The following is a 20,686-nucleotide window of genomic DNA, read 5'->3' on the forward strand; positions in this document are numbered from 1 at the left end:
TGGCTGCACACGCCACGGGGCCCAGGGCGTGGCTCTGGCGGCCTTGGGCAAGGGAACAAGCCTGTCATGCGGAAGGAACGAAGGAGGGAAGGAGGCAGGAGAGGCGGAAGCTCCTGCGACTGCCATTGCCCATGGAAGCTGTGGGTGGCAGGGCCCCTTCCAAGTCCAGGGGTTTTACCCAAAAGTCAAGCTCAGTCTCTGACGTTCACCTCACTTGCTTTGTTTTTACCATCAGCACGGATTTATGTAGAGACAGGTTCCTCCGCCTGGAGTCCAGGCTGGTCCCTGGGCCGGTGAGCGCAACACCTGCAGCTCCGGGAAGCCGCTGCTCCGCGGCTGCGTGTCACGGCTGCTCAGACTGGCCCAAGTCCGCCGGAGGAGCCGAAGAGCCCGGGGCTGGCGCAGCAGGGCCTGGAGCTGAGGGAGCAGGCAGGCCCGTGAGCTTGGCCCCGACCAGGCGCTGCCAGACCGAGGACTTCCCTGTGGCCTGGGGCCAAGAGCTCACCCGCAGGCCACCGGCCTCCTTGAGCCTCAGTTTCTTCGCCGGTGGAGTCTTGGTCCCTGACTGCTAGGTTCTCACGTTTTCAATGAGGTCAAATAGGACAGCACCCAGCAGCCTTCCTGGCACAGAGCTGGCCCCGCAAGCCCCGTCACCTAGCCCCAGCCCCAGCTACAACGACCACCTCGGCTGGGTCAGAGCCCAGTCGGACCCCAAAGGAAGAAGTGGTGGCCCTGCGGCTGGCCCACCAGCGCCCACCCGGGCCAGAGGGCCTGCGAGGGTGGGCTGTCTCCGCAGGAAAGCCACAGATGACCATGGTTCCATCCACGCTTACAGAAAAGAGGAGGGCGAAAAAGTAAACACACACGCATTTTCTGAGTGTTTTTGTCAGCTTTTTGTTTCGTCTTGTTTCGAACACTAGGATTTATTTTCAAACAGCACACAGACCGTCTGCGGGGCAGGGCCAGGCTGGGCTGGCATCTGGCCCCACCCACAGCAGCTGCCAGGAAAAGAGGACCCTTGCCCGGTGACACGGCCGAAGCTTCAGGCAAGCGTGGGGCTGGCAGCCCCCGCCCCGCCCTGCGGCCGGGCACACATGCGGCGCGGGCAGGGGTGCCAGGAACTCAACTAGGGGACACAGCAGCTCCAGGAACACTGGCGAATTCCACCGACTTGCGGGACGGGGCTCTCTGGAAAACCACCCAGTCCCCGGGAGAATACCTCTGCGGTCTCTCCTCTCGATTTCCCTTTGTTTCGCAAAAGTTTAAAAACAAAAACGAAAAAAATAAAAATAAAAAGAACCACACATTTTTCGGGAAGAGGTGTTCTTCACATGCCCGGAGGCCACGCGGGCCCCTCCGTCACTGCACCCGCTCGGTGAAGTTCTCAGGGAAGACACCGCGGCACTTCTCCAGCTCCTTGTGCTGGTTCCAGTCGCTCTCCTTCACACCCATGAGCCAGCCTTCATCCTGCGGGGACAGCCGGGTCGCAGAGCCCACAGGCGTGCGTCTCTCCTGTCCTGATGCTCTCTTCCTTCAGCCTGCCAAGCCCACCCTGAGAACACCTCCTCCAGGCAGCACTCCCTGATACTTGCTGAGACCTGTGCCCACCATCGCTCCCACCGCTGCAGCCAGCCCACCCTCAGGTGGACTCAACCTGGAGCTGTTCTGGCGACCCCTCCTCACCTGGAAACGCAGCCTGACTGCTGCCCTGGTCTGGGCGTGTCTACAGGACTCCTCAACCCAGGCAAGGGGCTTCCCACCTGCTGGTGCCTGCAGAGGACATAACTGTCCTTCCAGGCTTCCAGACGCCTACAAACTATACCAGAATGTGCTGGGAGCAAGGACCCGTTAAAAGCTTCTAGAGAGACCCACGGCCGCCCCACCAATCCCTTCAGCGCTGACTGGCCCTTTGCTTCAACACTGACCCCTCACCCCTCGCAGGGCTCCTCCCCACGCCCTGACAACCTTCAGGCCCCACACCCTGGGCCCCGGAACTGCAGTGGCCATACACCCCTGCCCAAGGCTGGGCCGCTGCTGCCCCTGCAGCTGGGCTCTGCCCGGGGCCTGCCTGGGTCTTTGCTGTTTCCGTGTGCCATTACAGGCCTTGTCACAGACCCTATTTATGTCCTATCTCAGTCCGCTCAGCCATTCCGGGACCACTCCCACTGTGGGATTCCACCAGGATTGTGCTTCCTGAAACCCCTCCCAGCCAGGGCTGGCCCACGGGGAGGTCAGTGGAGTCGGGGGTGGGAGAACAGAGACTCAGCACCAAGCCCTGGAGATTCTTGTCACGCAGGCTCCTGCCCAGGGCCTCAGTGAGCACCTGCTGCCCTCACGACCCAGCCCAGGACCCCCAGGCAGGCCGGCTTCGTCCCAGACCCAGCCGGACCTGGCACCCCACACCCCCGACAATCCATTCACACAGACGTGTTGACTAAATGGGTTTTCTGGAAGCAGGAAGACCCCAGCCAGGCCCCCTGCGCACGGCCCGAGGGCACTCGGTGGCTCAGCTGTGGCTGAAGCCTGGATGCCCGCGTGGGCACCACCGACACCCCACAAGCACATGTGCTTTCTACACAACCAGGGAGGCTCCTGCCCAGGGCCCACGGCCACCAGAGCAGGCAGCTGACCTGGACCCAGAAGGGACCCATTTAGCGCCCAGGCTGAGGGGAGCCCTCACTTCGAGGAGATTAACATGGAGACACCACAGCAGCAGGAAGAGGGTCTGGAAGGCATGTGGGGTGACACTTGGCTGGGGACACGGCTGGGCAGCCTGTGGCCCTGTGTGGCCGGGGGCAGGGCCCGCCTGGAGGGGCACGCAGGACCGACACAAGCCCAGCGAGAGCCAGCGCTCAGGCCATGGCTCGGTCCAGCTGCAGAGCAGGCACCGTGCAGGCAGCGACCTGTCCTGGGAGGAGGGCAGGCCCCAGGGACAGGGGCCAGGAGGGAACAGGGAGAGAGACCAGGATGCAGACGCTGAGGGACAGCAGAGCAGGGGCCGGGCCAGGGAGATGGGGGGCAGGGGAGAATGGGCCAGGGAGATGGGGCGGCAGGGGAGAATGGGCCAGGGAGATGGGGCGGCAGGGGAGAATGGGCCAGGCAGATGGGGGACAGGGGAGAGCTCAGGGACAGAGGAGGCTGGGGTGGGGAGCTGTGGTCCTCCTGGCCTGTGCTGCCCCCTGCCGGCCAGCCCCGCCAGAGCGGCCCCCCAGCGCTACCTGCTCTTCCGGGTTCTGGAAGGGGATCACCAGCACCACGTCGCCAGCCTTGAGCTGCAGCTCGTCCGTGTCTGTGGCCGTGTAGTCGTGCTGGGCCTGCACCTGCAGGGGGTGGGGAGAGTGTGTCAGACCTCTGGCCCCAACCCCCGGCCTGCACAGCACTAGGCCTTGTGTGTGCACGGTGTGGCCACGTGGAGACCCTCAGCGCCTGAGAGCAGCGGGACGGGCCTCAGAAGCCATCCTGCCTCCCGCAGTGGCCTGCGGATGACTGCGGGAAAACCAGAGCCTCCCAGGGCTCAGCGTCCCATCCCCCCCCAGGGCACCGAGGGATGCGGTCAGAGGCAGCGGGTCGCTAGCCTGGCTCACCTTGAACATGAAGCCCGGGGGCAGGTCCAAGCGCCCAGCCCCGCTGCCACCCTCCACAGTGCCGTTCACAGTTGCTGGGAAGGTCTCCACGACGACAGCAGGAAGAGAGCTCTGGGGGCAGGGAGCACAAGTCAGCTGGGCAGGGAGGGGTGCAGGGAAGGCCAGGGCCACCGCGGAGGGGGCGGGAGGGGAGACATCTGCGCCTGGTGCCAGACCGGCCTGCGCCCGGTTCCTCAGCAGGAGCCAGGCCTGGACCAGCACAGGCGAGGAGCGTGGGGAGCCGCAGGCAGGCGGACGGGCAGCGGGGAGGAAGAGACGGGGCTTTGGTCCCTGCTGTCTTACGGAAGCTGCTTCACTTGCCGCTGTCTCCCCGGGCTCCTGGGCTCCAGCCGCAGGTTGGGTCCCACCCGCCACCTCTGAGGCCTCTGCTGGCTGCAACATAAATGCCGGCTTGGAGTCAGACACAGGACGGGACGATGAGACCGGGACAATGGGAAAGCGGCCAGAGGCTGGCAGTGCCCAAGTGGGAGGGCAGGGGCATTGGCCAGCGCCTTGCACAGTCAGGGACCCCCTGCAGCAGGCCGGGCCCTGAGCGTGGGAGCAGCTGAAGAGAAGGTGCGGGCGGGCCCAGGAATGCTGATGGACGTGCCGCCGAGAAGCCTAGAGCCGGCCCTGGGTACCCTCCGACCCAGCCTCGCAGGCCCCACCCGCTCGCCCTGCCCAGGGGCCCCTCGCAGGTGGCCCGTGCCCAGGGACGGCTGCACCTGCCCGCCCAGCCTGAACACAACCCAGGGCAGGCCGGGGCAGCCCATGCCCAGCCCCGGAGGCCGCCTCCCCTGAGGGGCGCAGCAGGGCTCCGGCACCCCAGCAGGGCTGGGCCGACCTGGCTGACAGACTCCGCCCCGCCCAAGGGCTGCAGCCAAGTTACTCCCCGGCCTCGCCTCCCTTTCCTCATCTGCAGGAGGAAGTGTCTGACTGACAAGGTCACGGTGAAGATCACAGAAGGAAATTCTGACAAGCGCTCGGCACAAGCCCATAGGTGCTCTGAGTGCTCCTCCCTCCCGCTCTGGGAGGCTGGGCTGGGGGGGCCGGGCAGGAGGGTTAATGTGCCCCAGCCAGGCCCACCCCCCACCACGGAAGCCCTGGCGACAGGCCCATCCGTCGGGGGGCTCCTGGCTCAGGGCCCCGTCCTCACCCTCAGGCCCACGGTGGCCTGGTCCGTCCCCCTCCTCAGGGCTCTTCCTCCAGGCTGCCCCCCAGAGGCTGGGGGTGAGCCAGACACTTACTTGGGCAGTCCCCGGCTCGGCCGTCTGGCTGGGCCAGGCCACAGCAAAGGTGCCCTCAGCAGCACTGGGCTCCCCGGAAGGCAAGCTGCCAGCTGGACCCTCTGTGGGCTAGTGACAGGCCGCCAGGAGAGAGTGGGGAGGAGCGGGGAGGCCAGGGTGGAAAAGGTGATGGGCAGGACGTGAGACAAGAGAAGACGGTCACCAGTGGCCAGTGCTGGCAGAGGGCGGTGGCCTGGCCGGGAACCAGCGGGCACCCACCTCCCACCCCTCATCCCTACGTCCACCAAGGGGACAGGCCACAGGCCACTGTGACCGTGCTGCGGAAGCCCAGCACCTTCTGAGGACTACTTGTCAAACGGCCCGCCAGCTACACCGTAAATACTGCCCTGGGCCTTCCCGAACTCCCGGGGGCCCCGGGGCCTGCACCCCCCAGTGTCCCTGCTTGTCAGGGGGTCTCCGGGCCTGAGCCCAGGAAGCCAGGGAGAATTCTGCTCCACCGGCACCAGTTGTTGGGCAAGTCCCAAGCCCTCCTGGAGCCTCCATGTCCTGAGCCATCAGGTGAGGGTGGCAGCTGCCCGCAGGCCCTGTTCTCAGGGGCACCCCTACCCTGCCCTTCCTGCCTCCTCAAACCATCCCTCCGCCGCCTCCTGCTCCCCTCCCAACAGCTCCACCCTCAGGCCCTCCTGGCTCGCAGGCCTCGCCCCACCAAGAAGACATCCGGGTGACCAGCCAGTCACTGTCTAGAGGGAACCAGAGGGCAACTCAGAGGACCCTTGTTCAAGCGACACCAAGGAGCCCCTTTCCCACGGACCTGACACAGAGGGAGAAGCAGCAGGACAGCTGGAGACAGGGCGGCCCTGCCAGCTCCCTGTGCAAGTGAGCACGGCGTGGGTGTGTGCGTGTGCGTGTGCGTGTGCAAGCACCTGTGAGCGGGTAGGTGGAGGGGGCGGCGCGTGAACCCGGCACGTGCAGGAGCACGGCCCCCCCAGGGACAGGCGCAAACACTCGGCTTACCTCCCAGAGGTCCCACGGAATTGGCTGAGCGCAGCAGTGAGGGGAGAAGGACAGAGTTAGCACAGAGGTTAAGACGGGGGCGGCAAGCAGTCCTGGGGACACCCCCGCCCGGCCAGGCTCTCCAGCCCAGCAGGCACAGGCTGGCCCAGAGCCAGCTGCGCCCTGAGGTCTGCCACGGGCGAGCCCCGGACATCTCTCAGGGGGCTGAGAGCCCGGGCCAGGGAGTGCCCGGGCAAGGGTGGCTGCCACGAGGGGCAGAATGCTGAGATGAACCGGCAGTTGCTGGGCAGGACTCAGCCAACCCCTCCCAACGGCCCTCCTGGCTGAGCCGTGTCTGCTCTCTGCCCCACAACCAGAGGTGATGAGGGCCGGGGCCAGGATGCGGGGGTGGGGGGCCGTGACCTGGGCCTACATGGGCCCACAGAGCTGGTGTGCGAGGCCAGCGGACCCGTGGGCAGCGGTGGGCACAACCAACCTGACCAGAGGGCGTGGGTGCCTTCGCGGGGCTTGCCACGGGCGGGAGGGGGTCAAAGTCCAGGTCCAGCAGACTGGCCTGCTCCGAAAAAGGCCCCGGGGCTTCGAACTTGGCAGCAGCAGCGGAGGAGGAAGCAGTTAGTGTCAGGCTGGGAGCCCTGGCCTCAGGTGCACACAGCAGGCCCACGCGCACACACACAGGGACACGGACACACGTCCAGGCACCGGCCCGGCCACCTCATACACACACGGGGGTGCACTGCCCACAGCCACATGCCCCGGCACAGGCCCCCACCCGGAGAAGGACAACGCCTGGTGCATGCCTCAGACGTCCAGCAACAGGCCCGACACAACGTCTCTGCCCGCAGGCTGGTGTCAGCTCCCGGGCCTGCCCCTCCTCTCTGCTCCCTGCCCCATGAGCTCCACTGACCTCGTCCCTGCCCCCAAGAGCAGTGTCAGGCCACAGCCACCGCCAGACGCAACCACCCTCAGCCCCCCAACCAGAAAGGGCCCAAAGTCAGAGGCTGCCCACAGGCCGTTCCCCAGCCCAGACAGACAGGCCCCTCCAGCGAGGCCCCCACCAGCCAGCCCCAGGGATCCAGGACGGGGCTGAGCCAGCCCACACAGCCCACGAGGCCAATCTTCAAACTGGGGGTCCCCAACATTAGGGTGCTTCAGAACCCCCTGGGCACCTGCATTAAAACTGCAAACCCTGCCCCCACCCAGAAGCCACCCCCAGAAATTCCTGCTCAGTGAGCCGGGTGCAGCTGGGAATGTGTAGGGAACAGGACAGCCCAGGAAATGGGCCTGGCCCCAACCACTCTGTGAGAAGTGCACGGTGACCAGCTGTCACGTGAAGAAAGGGGCCTTCTCAGACCACCCCGCCACCCCCACACAAGGGAGGGCCCTGCTGGGTGGGAGTGTTGACTCCCCTGAGCCTGGGGAGGGCGGCCAGGGCTGCTCCAGTGCCCAGGGGACAAGCTGCCTTCTGGGGAGGAGCCGGCTTGGCTTCGGCCTCCATCCCGTATGTGGGGCTTCCCTGTGGGGGCCAGAGCGCACTTTGCCCAGGTCCAAAGGAAGAGGGATTGGCTCAGGACACCCCCTCCCCGGCCCTCATGCAGTGCTGGAAGGACCGCAGGCCGGCAGGCGGCCTGGCTCCACTCACTCTTGAGGGGCGCCCAGCACCGACAGGGCTTGCCCCGAGGCCCGTGTCCACCCCACGGCGCCATCATGCAAGAGCTGAGACCTGGGGCTGTGTGCGGGCACTCCCCAGAGGGGCTGCCACAGCTGAGCTGCGGGCCTGTCAGGGGAGACCTGAGACCCTCAGTCCCACGAATGTTCAGCTGCCCCACAGCTCGGGGGACAAGGCATCGGGCACTATGCATGGACTAAACCACAGACAGACAGCCCTGGCCAAGTGGACTCACTTCCTGGCAGCAGGGGGCCTGAGCCCCAAGCCCCTGCCCCAGGCCTACCCAGCAACTGACTGTGCGTTAGGCCCAGCCCTGCCCATGAGCCTGGGGTAGGGCAGTCACTGCTCTGCCCGTCACGGGCCGTCTGAGGAACGAGCGCTCACGGCCCCTGGGTGCGCTCCCACCAGCAGGCGGCCAGCGTCTCTCCCCAGTACCCCCCACCGAGCCCCACAACACCCTCCCTCCCTTCTGAGAAGTCAGCCAAGCCCAGACAGCAATGCTCCCTCTGCTCCAAGAGGAGGGTCACCCGCCAGAGAGCTGACAGTCTCCTCCCTGCCCTGCCCCAGCAGGCAGCCACCCTGCCACGCAGGACTGAGACCATCCTCCCGTGCAGGGCCACAGGCTACTCACCGCACCACAGCAGAGAAGCCCTGGTGGCACCAGCATCATGGGCCAGCACAAGCCCAGCCCCTGCCCCGCAGCGCCACCCAAGGTGCACAGCTCTCCCAGCCCAGACTAGACCCGCAGGCCCGGTTCCCTGGAGATGGCACAGGGGGCAGCAAGAGGGGCATGAGGTGACCTGAGGGACAGGCACACTTGGAGCCCAGGGTGCGGGCAGTCTCTGGGCCACCTCCCAGCTGGGCCCACCCTGCCTTGTCTTAGCACTGGCCCACTGGACAGGCCACGGGTTGGGCCACAGGCTCCCCACCTCTAAAATGGGAGCACGACCCCCTCCCAGAGGGTAGTAAAAACCAAACAAGGGGGAGTAGGGCCGTGCTGGCACTGTGCCCCCGGGATGCGCTGGTACTCACGCCATCCTGCCGTCCTCGCTCACCTGCACACACGTGGCAGCTGGCAGGCCTCCCCAGCTAGCCCCGGGCAGAGGCCCACTCAAGCCCTGCAGGTCATTCGGGCCCGTCTCCACTGCTCTTCCTACAGAGGGGCTCACCTGCCCGCCAGGCCCGACCAGGGCCTCGCCCACCCACCTACTGGCGGCCTTGTTTTAAAATTCCTTAGTCCCAACCCCACGTCCTTGCATGGGAGCTTGAGGCCCCTCACCCAGGCTCCTGAGCAGAGACCACGGTTCTCAGCTGTGATGGCCACTCCCCACGCTCACCCCTCCAGCCTGTCCCTGCTCCGGGCCTCTGAGCTGCGCAAAGCACCTGCTGGGGGCACAGTCTGGGCCAGCTAACCTCCCCAAAGGGCACGGACCCTCACGGGAAGGGCCCAGCCGCAGGAGGGAGCCAGCCTGGGGCAGCCAGCAGCCTGGGGTGCAGGGAAGCCCAGCCAGCCCTGAGCCGACCTGACAATGTGTCAGCCACTGCAGCGGTGACTGGATGCGATTCTACCACCGGGGACTCCTCCCTGCCCGGCCCTCCACTCGAGCGTCTGTGAGTGGGTGTCACACACCTCTGCTCTGCAGCCCCCCCACTGACCCCATCCCCAAGTGGCTGGCAGCAGCTCTGGGAGCTAAGTCCAGGTGCCCTGGCCACTCCGGGCCGTTCCAACTATGTTCCTGCCACTTCCTCCCACTGCCACACCCCGCACGCTCTCCCCACTCCAGCAATCCCCCCTCACCACCCCGGGTCCCCCACCCCTCTGCCAGAGCACCGTCGCCACTGCGTGGAGGGTACAGCCGGTTCCCCTCTGCGCCCCTGCGCCTGGCCACAGCACGTGCTAGAGGAGGGTGATGGAGGGTGATGGAGATGATGGAGGGAGGCAGGAGCGAGGAGGCTCAGACCAACCTCTCTGGCCAGATTCCCGGCTCTTAAGACAGAAGCCCAGGGCGTGGGATGGAGGGCGGAGACCATGCATGCCCAGAGAAGGCAAGAGAAGTGGGCAGAGCTGGGCCGCGGCGGCCGCGGCTGACCTGGGAGGGGGTGGTCACGCTGATCTCAGGGACAAACGTGTCCTCAAACAGGCTGAGGATCTGCTCCTGCTTGACCTCCTTGGACGGGGTGTGTTTGGGAGGCGGAGGGACTGGTGGGCCTTTCCGGAGCTGTGGGTCGGTGGCGGGTGAGGGGGCCGCGCAGGGAGACAGACAGAGACAAAGCCACAGTTAGTCACACCCCAGGCCACAGCCCCACCCAGGCCACTGAGGAGGGAGCAGATGACAAGTCACTTCCCCCCAGACACAGACACCAGGACCAAGGCCACCTGGAGGAGACCGAGGCAGGGGTCCAGAACCCAGAACCCCTGTGCAGAGAGAGAGGAGAAAGAGGGGAGGGGAAGAGAGAAGTGAAGGGGGAAAGAAGGGGGGGAGTGGAGGCCCCGGCTGCTTCCCGGCCGACTGCGGGAGGCCGTGGCTCCCCCCTCCCTGTGGGGAGAGTCCCTGCAACAGCCGGGCCAGACTGCCCTGCCCACCGCTGCCCTTCCTGCAGGCCCTCTCTCCGGCCCAGCCCAGCTCTGCCTCAGTCGGCCCCTGTGGACGCCAGCACGGAGCCAGGGCCCGGCAGAGGCCACACGCCTGCCCGCCAAGTGTGGCTTCCTCGCACGTCAGACTCGGGTAATGACAGTGTCAGCCTCACAGGGTGGCTGTGAGGATTCAGGAATGAAAACACAGAAGGGCTGGCACCGTGCCCGGCCCAGAGGAAGCGCTGTTCAGAGCGGGCTCCTGTCCCTGCCCTCAGCAGGGCTATCCTAACGGCTGTGGGACGTGGGGCGGCAACAGCACAGAACAGAGACAGGCTGCCAGGAGCCACGCTGGGAGGCCGCCACCCGCAGGCTCAGGGCAGGTCTGCGCCTAGGGCCTCCGCAGAAACCTGGAGGACCTGGGGGCAGGCGGGGGTCCCGGAGCCCAGGGCCTGTACCCCCAGCCACCCCACACTCCCCTCCGAGCCCATCCTCTTTCTGTCCCTTTACAGGTCCCACACGGCCACCTGGTTGGGCTCCTCCCTCAGCCCCCTGCAGGAGAGAAGGCCAGGAAGAGGGAAGACGGCCACCTCCGGAGATGCCGGAGCCCTGGGAGCTGAGGGCCCCAGGGCCTCTGTCCAGGGAGGAAAGGAAGACGGACAGAGTCAAAGGCCAGGGAAAGAGGGGACGGGAGGGCGCTGCAGTGGGGGGGCCACCTGGGGAGGGACACGGTCACAGATGCCGCCCTCCCACCCCACTCCCTCCAAAGCAGACCAGGCCCACAGAGCGAGCCTGGGTGGGCTGGGCCCAAGGAGACCAAGGTCCAGGTCCACACCCCACGGGGCAAAGCTTCCGGCTCCAAACCTACCAGGCCCAGGCCCGGGAGGGGACAGAGGAGGAGGAGGGAGAGGGGATGACAGCTGAGCAGGACGAGGAGGAAGGCGGGGACAGGCCCGGAGACATCGTGCCTACCTGAGACGGGGACTTGGGGAGGGTAGCCCCAGGGGCAGCCCCCCCAGCAGGCTCTGGCTCGTGGTTGACTCTGATCTCGGGGGTGGCGGCAGGGGAGCCATCGGGCGGAGGCGAGGGGCTCTTGTTTCCTTTTGCAGGGGCGTTGTCACTGTGGAGGCAGGGCGAGAAAGGGAGCCGTGTAGGGAGACCGTGGTGAGAGGGGTGCGTGTGCACACGTGCGGACCCCCGGGCACTGGAGGGGGGAGCTGTGTGGACGTGTGTGCATGTGCCCCAAGGACCCACGTGTGAAACTGTACACGTGTGCATGTATGTGCCCCGTGGACCCAAGTGTGAAACTACATGCTTGTATGTGAGAGAGACAGAATGGGCAGGAACGTCAGGATCTGGGTTGTGGGCCTTCAGAGTGGGGGGCCTGCCCTGGGCACAGTGACAGCACAAGGCGCGACTCTGGGCTGGAGGTCTGTGGTCCCCAGGGGTGTGGGCAGGTCCGTGGGAACTACTCGCCAAGGAGGCCAGGCCAGCTGCCCTGCAGGCTCCCTGGGGCTCTACCCCAGCCCACGCTGAAGAGCGGGAGACCCACAGCACGAGAAAGCCAGACTTCCCAGGGGCAGTGAGTCCCAGCCCTCTGCTGGGGCCCGATCCCCCGGCCTGCCCCCAGGCCTGCCCACAGCCCTGTCACACGCCGGCACCAGCATGCCTCCTGTCCACACACCCGGTAGGGCACAGGATGCCACTGGCGGTCACAGGCAGGGCCTGGGTGACAAACAGTGGCACCTTCGTGGCAGAGGAGCGGGCAGCCAGGGATGGAGGGGGCAAGGCCCCCAAGCACAGCGCCCAGTCCTGGAGGTGACGGGGCAGACAGTGTGACGGTGGCCGGCACGAAGGGGCGGGAGAGGGACCCTCCGTAGGTGCCTGCAGAGAGGCACTCAGGGACAGCGCTGCCCGCCACACAGCCACTGGACACAGGGGCAGGGACGTGAGTCTAAATTAATTTAAACTTAATTTAGATTACAAGTTCAGCTGCTCAGTCACACTGGCCACATGTCCAGTGCTCGACAGCCACATGAGGTGACAGGCACGCAGGTCTAGAAGGATACAGCAGAAACCAGCCACGGAGGGACCCGGGGTGACAACGGGACGGTGGGAGAGACACTGCTGGCACTGTCTTCCCTCTGTGCATTTGTGTTTTATGGGAATGTATTTGCCGCCTTAAACAACGCATGGAAATTACACATACGTATACACACGCGGTTTTAGAGCCAAAACCCCCACCATGCTGCAGCGCCCGCTCCCGGAGCCCTCGGGCGGCCTTCCTCGCGCGCTGTCCCCAGCAGGCCCGGCTGGTGCGGCCGCCCAGGGGAACGTGCCCCGTGAAGCCAGGCCGCCTGGGCAAACTGGCTGCCCTGCGCCCCCGCCTCCTTCCCGCCCAACACACACGACAGCACAGGCAGCCCTGCCCGGCAGCACCACACGCAGGCGGGTTACGGGTTAGTGGCGCTCCGGGCGCAGGGCGCAGGGCGCATGCACAGGGCCACCCGGGGTGCTGGCCCTGCGCCCGCAACGCAGCACTCACTGCAGTACCTGTTCTTCTTTCTACGCAGCCGGGAGAACAGTTTAGTTTTCTTTCTGTGGGGACGGACAGGATGTGGAGGCCTTCACTTTGGGGAAAGACCAGATGCAGGGCTGGCCTGTGCCCTTTCCTCTTTGCCAGTCCCTCTGCTCAGAGGGCAAAGGGTCAAAACCTCCCCCAAGCGCCGCAAAGAGGACCTGGGCCTGCCCTGGCTGGCCTCAGCACGCAGCCAGCTGCCGGGGCGGCGCTGACAGAGCCTGGCGAGCTGCAAGAGGCTTGGGGCAAGGACGTCCTCCCTGCCTGTGGTCCCAGTGCCCCAGGGCTCCGGGCACACCCCGAGTGCCGGGAAGGGGTCCGCTGGCCAGTGTGGGCCGCTCTGGTGGGAAGGAGGCTCACCAGCCTCCACTCCTCGCGCTTCCCGGGGGAGGCGCCAGCACTGCCCAGGACAGCCCCGCCCACCGCCACCCCCCTCCTCCCCCGCCCCTCCTCCCCCACCCCGGACGCCCCCAGGCCTGGCAGCTGTCCCTGCCTTTGGCCTCTATTCACTCCCTCCCCCAGCTGCCCACCCCAGCCTCAGGGCACCTACTTTATGTTCAGGGAAGGAAGGGGCAGTGGCATCCATGAATACCTTCTCAGGCCTGCACAAGACCTCAACTAGCCCAAGAAGCAGTTTTATGGAGGTTCGTCAGCGCCGTGTGTGCTCTGCTTTGACACCCCTGTGTGCACACACTCTCGCCACGCCCACACCGGACACTCCTCACACACACACACATGCAAGAAAGGAGGGGACACCCCAGTCCCGCTGCTGTCCCTGAGCCACAGCCAGAGGAAGAGGCATTTCCCCCCTCCCTGGGGGTTCCTCTCAGGAAACGGGGATCTCTTTGGCAACCCCGCCTCCCTGAGGGGCAACAGCTGAGGACAGGGACCAGGCCAGCCGCTGTCCAGGGACTCGGGTTATCCCAAGAGCCGCGTCCCTGCTCTGAAGAGGACGCTCGCTCTCAAGAAGGCTGCACACCCAGGAATCATTCAGTCCTGCTCCCGTAAGCCACCTCTGCCCTGACTGCTCCTGCTCCACAAATGGGGGGTCAGGCGCCAGGCTCAGACCTGCAGACTGCTCGAGGTGCCCCCTCCTCAGTGGGACACAACCAGAGGAGTGAGGGTGGCCAAGGACAGAGACCTGCCCTCACCTGATTCCCTGAGCACAGGGAGGCCAAGCCAGGAAGGTCCCCAGACCCCCAGGGCCAAAGCCATGAGGGGCCCAGGTGGACACGACAGCGGGGCCACAGGCAGGACCGCCCGCCGTGCAGAGACCAGGGCTCCCCACACACCCACTGCAGCGTGGGGGCGGGGCTCACACACCTGGGCTGGGCCTTGACAGTGAAGGTGTTGCTCCCGTGCTGCTTCTCCAGGCTGACCAGCACATCGTTGAGACTCTGGTTGAGCTGCAGGAGGGACAAGGAGGTGGGGGCTCGAGGGCCACCAAACAGACCTGCATCCCCCAAAACACCTCTATTCCACACCTCCCCCACCCCAGCCCCTACTGCTGCCCAGAACAAACTCCTCTTCCCTCACCAGTGCGAGCTGGAACCAGCACACCTAACCCAGACAGACCAAAGTGGACTGCGTTGCCAATACCAACCGTTTCTGGTGGCCATCTTTTCTCCTTCTTCTACTTGTAGGGCTATCCTAAACCACACAGCTTGTACTGTTCTACATATTTTTCTTAAAAACTGTTTCTATAGACTGTTAATCTAATTGTTAAGGTCATTTTGCCAAGATGCCTTCAGATCACACTACAAATTCCACAGATTTCACTGAAAGAACAGGCAAGAGAGGAGGTTTATGCCTGGCACATGGCGATTCTCATTACTGAGAATGTTTCCTTCTTTGATTTGGCCACTAGGAAGCTCAGAGCTGAATTTTTCTCCCACGTATAAACAACTGTGCTCTGTGGCATATCTTTCCATGGACTAACTTTACATAAATGTTTCCTTCTCTAAAATACCTGTTTTTTAAACTTGTTATAAGTTGTCTGAAATCTATGAAGAGAAGGAGAGAAAGTAGGAAGGAAAGAGAAGGCCCACTAGGCAGGAACTCAGGGATGTGAGTACAGAGAGGCCCCAAGATGGCTTTCCTCCTCCAGCCCTGGGCCTGGAATCCACCATCACTTCCTTCCTCTGGGCCCAAGAGAAAAAGTCAGACACACCCACTGAGCAGAGTGGGTGAGCTTCCAACACTGGGTTTCTCCAACAGCATTTGGGGGCGCTTCCAACACTGGGTTTCTCCAACTGCAAAGTTAAACAACTTTGCGTTTTAACTGCCAGATAAGATGAAAACGACACAACACAGGAATGCAAGCTGACCAGACCAGACCCCTTCTTATGCCAGATTCTGGCAGATGAAGCTGGCCTATTTCAACGTCTTAAGAAACAGAGGACAAAAAATTAAAAATTGAGAAAATTTTAGTCATTTATTTGTTATTTTCCTACAAACTGGGAAATTGCTACCATTTTCTAACACTGAGCTCCCTGGGCCAAGGTTGCTTGAGAACTCGTTCCTGTCTGAGAGGGGCTGGTCTGCATTCCCCACCTGTCTGTCCAGGGTGTGGGGAGGGGCCAGGGCTGCACCCAGGACCCACTCTCAGCCTCCCCAGCGTGCCCAGCAGCTCCCACTGGGCCTGGGCACCCGGGGTAGGTGTTAGTCAGCTCCCCCCCAGCGTGTCCTGAACCCCAGCAGAGTGGGGGCTCAGGCTGCCCCTTCTGTGCCTCTGACTCTGACCCTTGGCCAGGGTGGAGTGTGGCCCCCAAGGGGTCACCAGGGCCTACCTTACTCATCTCCTTGTGAAAGTTTTCCTCCAGACCAGCAATGCTCTGAAATGTGTTGACATAGAACCCCACGCGGCTGCAGGAGGGAGGGAAGGAGGGCCAGGAGGGCCAGGTGAGCAGGGCAGAGCAGGCCCCTCTGAAACACACACACACCCACATTCGAGACACAGACGCTGAGGGGGGGCACGGGGCAGATCGCAGACACGCAGGCTGCACACTCCGGGCAGGCATCTGGCGCCTGGGCCCTCACCTGTTCCACAGGGAAGGCAGCTCCTCCTGCAGATCCACATTCATCTCCTCAAACACCTTCTGGGCTTTGATGAGCTCCTCCTCGGCCTGGGGGCAGGATGAGTCATTCCCCTCTGCTGGGGGCCGTCCCTGCCAGCCCAGCCCAGGCCCAGCCGCCCCCCTCCTGGACCAGAGCTCTGGGCAAGGCAGAGGCTGGGCTGGACCTGCAGCCCCTCCCACTGCAGCCCCTCAGGGCCCGCAGCCGGGAGACCCCAAAGGGAGAACCACAGCGCTGGGAGCCGGGGGAGCCAGACGGGCCTGAGGGCTGGGGCACAGGAAGGGCACAGGGCAGACCACACAGGCCCAGCCCGAGGGAGCTGCGCACTGGCACGTGGACCCCCAGGCTAAGGGGCCCCGCTGTTGCCGCCTCCCCTCCTACCCCTTTCTAGGGCAGCTGCCGCTCAGCACCGCCTCCCTGGGGCAGTCCTTCCCAGCGAGCCCTCGGCTGCGACCTGCGCCCCCAGGCAGAGGTCGCAGGCGGCCGCTCAGGCACCTCCAGGCATGCCGGCCGGGGCGGGGCCGGGGCCGGGGCGGGACGTGGGCGGGGCCGGGGCGGGGCCGTCCGAAGCTCCCCCCACGCCCTCCCCGGAGCCGGCCGCGCCGGGAGCTGCCGCCGGGCGGTGGCGCTAAGGCCCCGTCGCACAGCTGGAGTGACCGCGAGGCGGCGGCTGAGTCACAGACCCGGCCGGCCCGGGGGAGGGGGCTCTGCTGCTCGCTCCTGGAGGGCGCTGCCGGGGACAGTGACTCAGGGGGGACTTGGAGTCCAGGTTTGAGTCACGGCCCAGGAATGCGGCGGCCCCACCCAGGGGAGCGCTTCCCGCCCGTAGCCGCACGTTCTCAGGCTGCGCTGGGGCCTCCGGCGAAGGCAGCCAGCTGGCCGGAAGGCCACTTAGCCACAAAGCACACGGTTTCTCCGGCCGCCAGCTGCCCCACCAGGCTCCAGGCACCGCCCCCGCCGGGCCCACAGCCACCTCAGGGACTAGCTAGAGTGGGCGTGGGCTCCTCGCCTGACCTTTCAGGATCTAAGTTTAAAGGTGGAATAAGAAAAAAAGAAATGTCTACCTCAACATGCCTGCCTCTCTTGAGACGGATGCAGTCTCAGGGGTCTGGGCACAGCCACACCAGGGCCAGGCTGAGAACACAGATCCGCCCCCACCCTCAGGGCCATCCCTGACTTTCGTCCCACTGCCTGGCAGGGGCTGCCAAGGATGGACCATGGCACCCATGGAGTGAGTGACTCCCACCGTCACGGCCCAAGCCCTGCACTGTCTACCCTGCACACCTCCCGCCCTCAACAGCCAAGAGTCTTCCTCAAGTGCCACATTTCCCAGTCCCTGTACCCTCTAGGGCCACCTCTCCATGGGGACGGAGCCGCCCCACCCACTGAACCTAACTCCCCCTGTGAGCAATCTGAGGACAGCAGTATTGGTGGCGCAGCAGCTTGTCTAGGGAGCACATCTCTGGGCCAAGCCACGCTCACGTGGCTCAGCAATGCTGCTTCGGACAAGGGGGTGGTTCCATTCTAGAGTTCCTGGAAGTCAGGGTCTGTATCTTGTATCCCCTTTGGGTCACATCCTCATATTCTGGCACTTGGGAGTGGCAGGGAGTGAGGGAAGAACTGTCCACTGTGGGGGAGGGCTCGCAGCCCCCACGGCTCCACGGCACGCCCACAGACGGGAAGAGCAGAGCCATGTGGGCCCAGGGTCCTGCAGGCAGGTTTCCGGGGGCTGTGGCACGTGTGGAGAGCAGCTCAGAACTAGATCAGGGGACAGGTGGTGCTGGTCGGCTCCCCCAAGTGCAACTTCATTGTCTCCCCTAAGTCAAGTCCACCAGGGGGGCAGCCCAGGGCCCCACATGCCCCAGCTCACAGCCAGCCAGCCACCCACGCGTAGCTCCAAAGGCTCTCCATGAGGCGGGATGGGGACAAAGAGGATGTGCTCAAGTAAAAATGGGATACAAATGGAAAAGCCAATTTGGCTGAAAGGTGAAACATCTGCAGTCCAGCAGCCACAGATGCAATCACTTCCCTCTCTCTCCTGCTGCTCCCCCAGGGTGAGCGCTGGGGCCCTCCCAGCAGGACCCAACCACACCTATCCCAGGAGCCAAAAGCAGTGGGCAGGCCCCATCCCAGGCCCCATGGCCTACCAGGGGCTTTTGCTACCCAGCGTCTTCCAGCTGTTTTAGGGGAAGTTATGCAGAAACTCTGACTCTGGATCAGTAGCTCCATTCCCCCTTCCAGCCCAAGTCCTGAACTGACAGGCAAGGGCCCACCCACCCAGCCCTCACTCCTCCTCCAGGCCTATGGAAGCTCCCTGGCCATCTCCCCCAGTCCCTGGAGAGGCAGGGTTATCTCGACCCCAGGATGAGGCTGCCAACACTCAGTGCCTCCAAAAACAGCCTATGGCCTCAGCCTAAAGAAATCAGGCAGCCAGTCAGGTAGGAAATTGGGCAGCAAGCCACGCTGAGCCCAGAGCTGTCCACACTGCAGGGCTCAGTACATGTGGGTTGAAGATGATGAAATCAAGAGGTGGCCCAGAAAAAATGGGGCAGCAGCCCAGAGAGAAACCCAACCTCCCAGTCCCCTATCACCCGTCCCCACCACACCCCCTACTGTGGGAATATGAAGGAGTACAAGAGTTTCATACAGGCTGTGTCTACATTGCCCTGAAATATGCCTCAGTTTCACTGGAGAGAAAACGATGTGGCCCACCTCTCACAGGGCAGTGCATCCAGGGTCCCTGGCCACATTGGCCCATTCCAAGGACAAGGGCTGAGAAGAGTAAAGTATCTACTGCCACGGTGCAGGGATGGCCCCGGAGTTTTGTACAAGGAGCCTCCTCCAGGAAGCCCCCCAGGACCACTATGTGCTGAGCACTTGCCCTCCACGAAACCCCCAAACGGCCAGCCCTCCGGGCCTCAGCAGCCCAGCCAGACTGGAGAGCCCTCCCGGTGTCCTCTCTGGAGTCACCACAGGGGCCCTACAGGTCCCAGGCCAGCTGTGGCAGGGAACACCCACCTGGAGCCCAGCCAGGGGCAGGATAATAACTCAGGGGCTTGAGTCAGGAGAGCCCCGACTCTGCCCCATCCAGCCCTGGGACACTGGGAGGAGACTGTGCCACTCTGGGCAGGTGTGTCTGCTCAGTAAATTCAAGATAACCTTGGAATGCTTGTAAGGCTTGAAGGACAGCACATGCCAGGGGACAGGAGCCTTCCCAGAGAACATACAGCTGAAAGGCGTCCCTGGTTCCTGGATGAGCCTCGGTGAACCACCACAGACCCAGGCACTGAGGGGGTAGACCTGGGCACCCCACCAGGTCTCCCACGGCTCCCCAGCGGCTCTCTGCCCGTACACTTGGCGGCAGAAGTCCCGAAGCAGGACTCTCCAGCAGAGGCCTTTGGAGACGCCCTGCCCGCTGCAGCTCTGCCACTGCCACTCAGGGCCGTGTTCAGACACCAGCCCTGCAGCCCCGGCCCAGGGCGAGAGGACAGGACGACAGACTGGAAGGCACCAGCGCGTGCAAGGTTAGAAGCCAGTGTCACCTGATTTCGGAGCAGGTTAGTTTGAGCTACGAGATGAGCCTGCAGTTTGCCTTGGCACCACTGGGGGGCGGCTTTCTCAAGCAGCGAGACAGGCTAGGGGGGGCCGAGGGAGGGAGAGTGGAGAGACGGGAGGGGGTGGGAGAGAGAAACAGAGACACAGATATTAAACACCACGTCCACGCCCCCAAACACGGTGACAGCTGAGCCAGCCACCCGCCAGGGGCCGCCCGGCAGCAGGTGGAGGCCCTGAGGCTAAGAGAAGCGAGCCCCAGGGCAGGGAGGGGACTCCAGCTGCAGAGGAGGGGAAGGGTGAGAGTCGTTAGCAGGGCAGAGGGCTCGCAAGCACAGTCGCCCAGGGCGCAGGGGGCCGCCCTCAGCCCCCCACCGCGTGGCGAGCGTGGCCAGCCCTGCGCCCACCGGCCTGCTCCAGCCCAGGCAGGGCCACACGGATCCTGTGACAGAATTCCACTCGGGGCACGCCAGGCAGGGCGGCGCCGCTCCAGTGAAACCCAAGCCAGGCCTACTCGCATGCCGGAAAGTGGCCTCGGATGGGGCCAAGGGGCCGGAGAGGCCGGTGGCGGGGAGGGAGAAGTGATCGTGAGCCCCCACCCAGGCACCCACAGGGCCTTTCACTCACGGCCTGGGCGGGCACCGTCCCCACCCCCACTCAGCGACCTTGCACTAGGCAGACGAAGGCTCCACCCTGCGGACACCCGGCCTCCCTGCCCCGTCCCTGCAGCTCTTCCCACCATCCTTCAGCCCTTACCTTGGCGATTTTGGCTTCATCCTTCTTTTTAGCCGTTTGAAGGGACTCAAAATGGTGCCGGGCACTGTCGTAGTCCACCAGCTTGCGCCCCCGCTTGGCGATGCGTGACTGGGGGACAGATGGGGATGGGGCTGAACAGGACCTGGTGCCCATGCGGAGGGGCTGAGCCAGGTGGGCCCAGAGAAGCCGGTCGTGGGCCAGGCCTGCACAGCCCTGGAGGGCCCAGGCGGTATCCACAAGTCTGTCTAGGGCGTGCTCGAGCCCCTGCTGCTCGAACCGTTCTGGTGGCAAAGCACTCACCCCTCAAGGCAGTCCACCCCCACTATCAAACCATTTCCTTGCAACATGAACCCACTTGTAAGTTCCCACCAGCCAGTACCCGCGTCACCCAAGTCTATTCCTTGGCCTGGCCCTGAGCTCCTTAAAGACGCCTCCTGGGCCCTGGCTTCTCTCCAGAGCCACCACCTTCAGCCTTGGGGAGCATGAGCAGTCTGCACTGGGTGGCCCCTGGGGCCAGAGTGTGATACCCCCACCCCACTCACTCCAGCTCCAGCAAGACGGTGGTGGCCCTCCCAGGCCCCAGACACCTGTGCTTCCAAGGAC

General features: G+C 64.5%; 1 protein-coding gene across 24 annotated transcripts in view; it reads right to left on the reverse strand.

Moving 5' to 3' along the window:
• Positions 1-869: 869 nt before the first annotated feature.
• The window catches only part of BIN1 (bridging integrator 1), a 53,201-nt gene continuing 33,384 nt past the window's right edge, over positions 870-20,686 (reverse strand). For 2 of the 24 annotated variants that reach the window (XM_045559958.1, XM_045559961.1), the window contains exons 6-18: positions 20,084-20,191; positions 19,318-19,410; positions 15,740-15,825; positions 15,490-15,565; positions 14,024-14,106; positions 12,676-12,720; positions 11,095-11,242; positions 9,641-9,769; positions 4,871-4,978; positions 3,927-4,016; positions 3,585-3,695; positions 3,219-3,320; positions 870-1,467 (exon numbers count right to left, since the gene is read on the reverse strand). In XM_045559958.1, coding sequence (XP_045415914.1) covers positions 1,360-1,467; positions 3,219-3,320; positions 3,585-3,695; positions 3,927-4,016; positions 4,871-4,978; positions 9,641-9,769; positions 11,095-11,242; positions 12,676-12,720; positions 14,024-14,106; positions 15,490-15,565; positions 15,740-15,825; positions 19,318-19,410; positions 20,084-20,191 — 1,287 coding nt within the window. In that variant the 3' untranslated portion in view covers positions 870-1,359. Of the gene's footprint in view, positions 1,468-3,218; positions 3,321-3,584; positions 3,696-3,926; positions 4,017-4,870; positions 4,979-5,884; positions 5,909-6,359; positions 6,468-9,640; positions 9,770-11,094; positions 11,243-12,675; positions 12,721-14,023; positions 14,107-15,489; positions 15,566-15,739; positions 15,826-19,317; positions 19,411-20,083; positions 20,192-20,686 lie in introns of all 24 variants that reach the window. The other 22 variants (XM_045559962.1, XM_045559967.1, XM_045559980.1 and 19 more) reach the window with 20 other exon arrangements.

The sequence above is a fragment of the Lemur catta genome, chromosome 8 (genome assembly GCF_020740605.2).
Source record: "Lemur catta isolate mLemCat1 chromosome 8, mLemCat1.pri, whole genome shotgun sequence".
In the NCBI taxonomy this organism is placed as follows: domain Eukaryota; kingdom Metazoa; phylum Chordata; class Mammalia; order Primates; family Lemuridae; genus Lemur; species Lemur catta.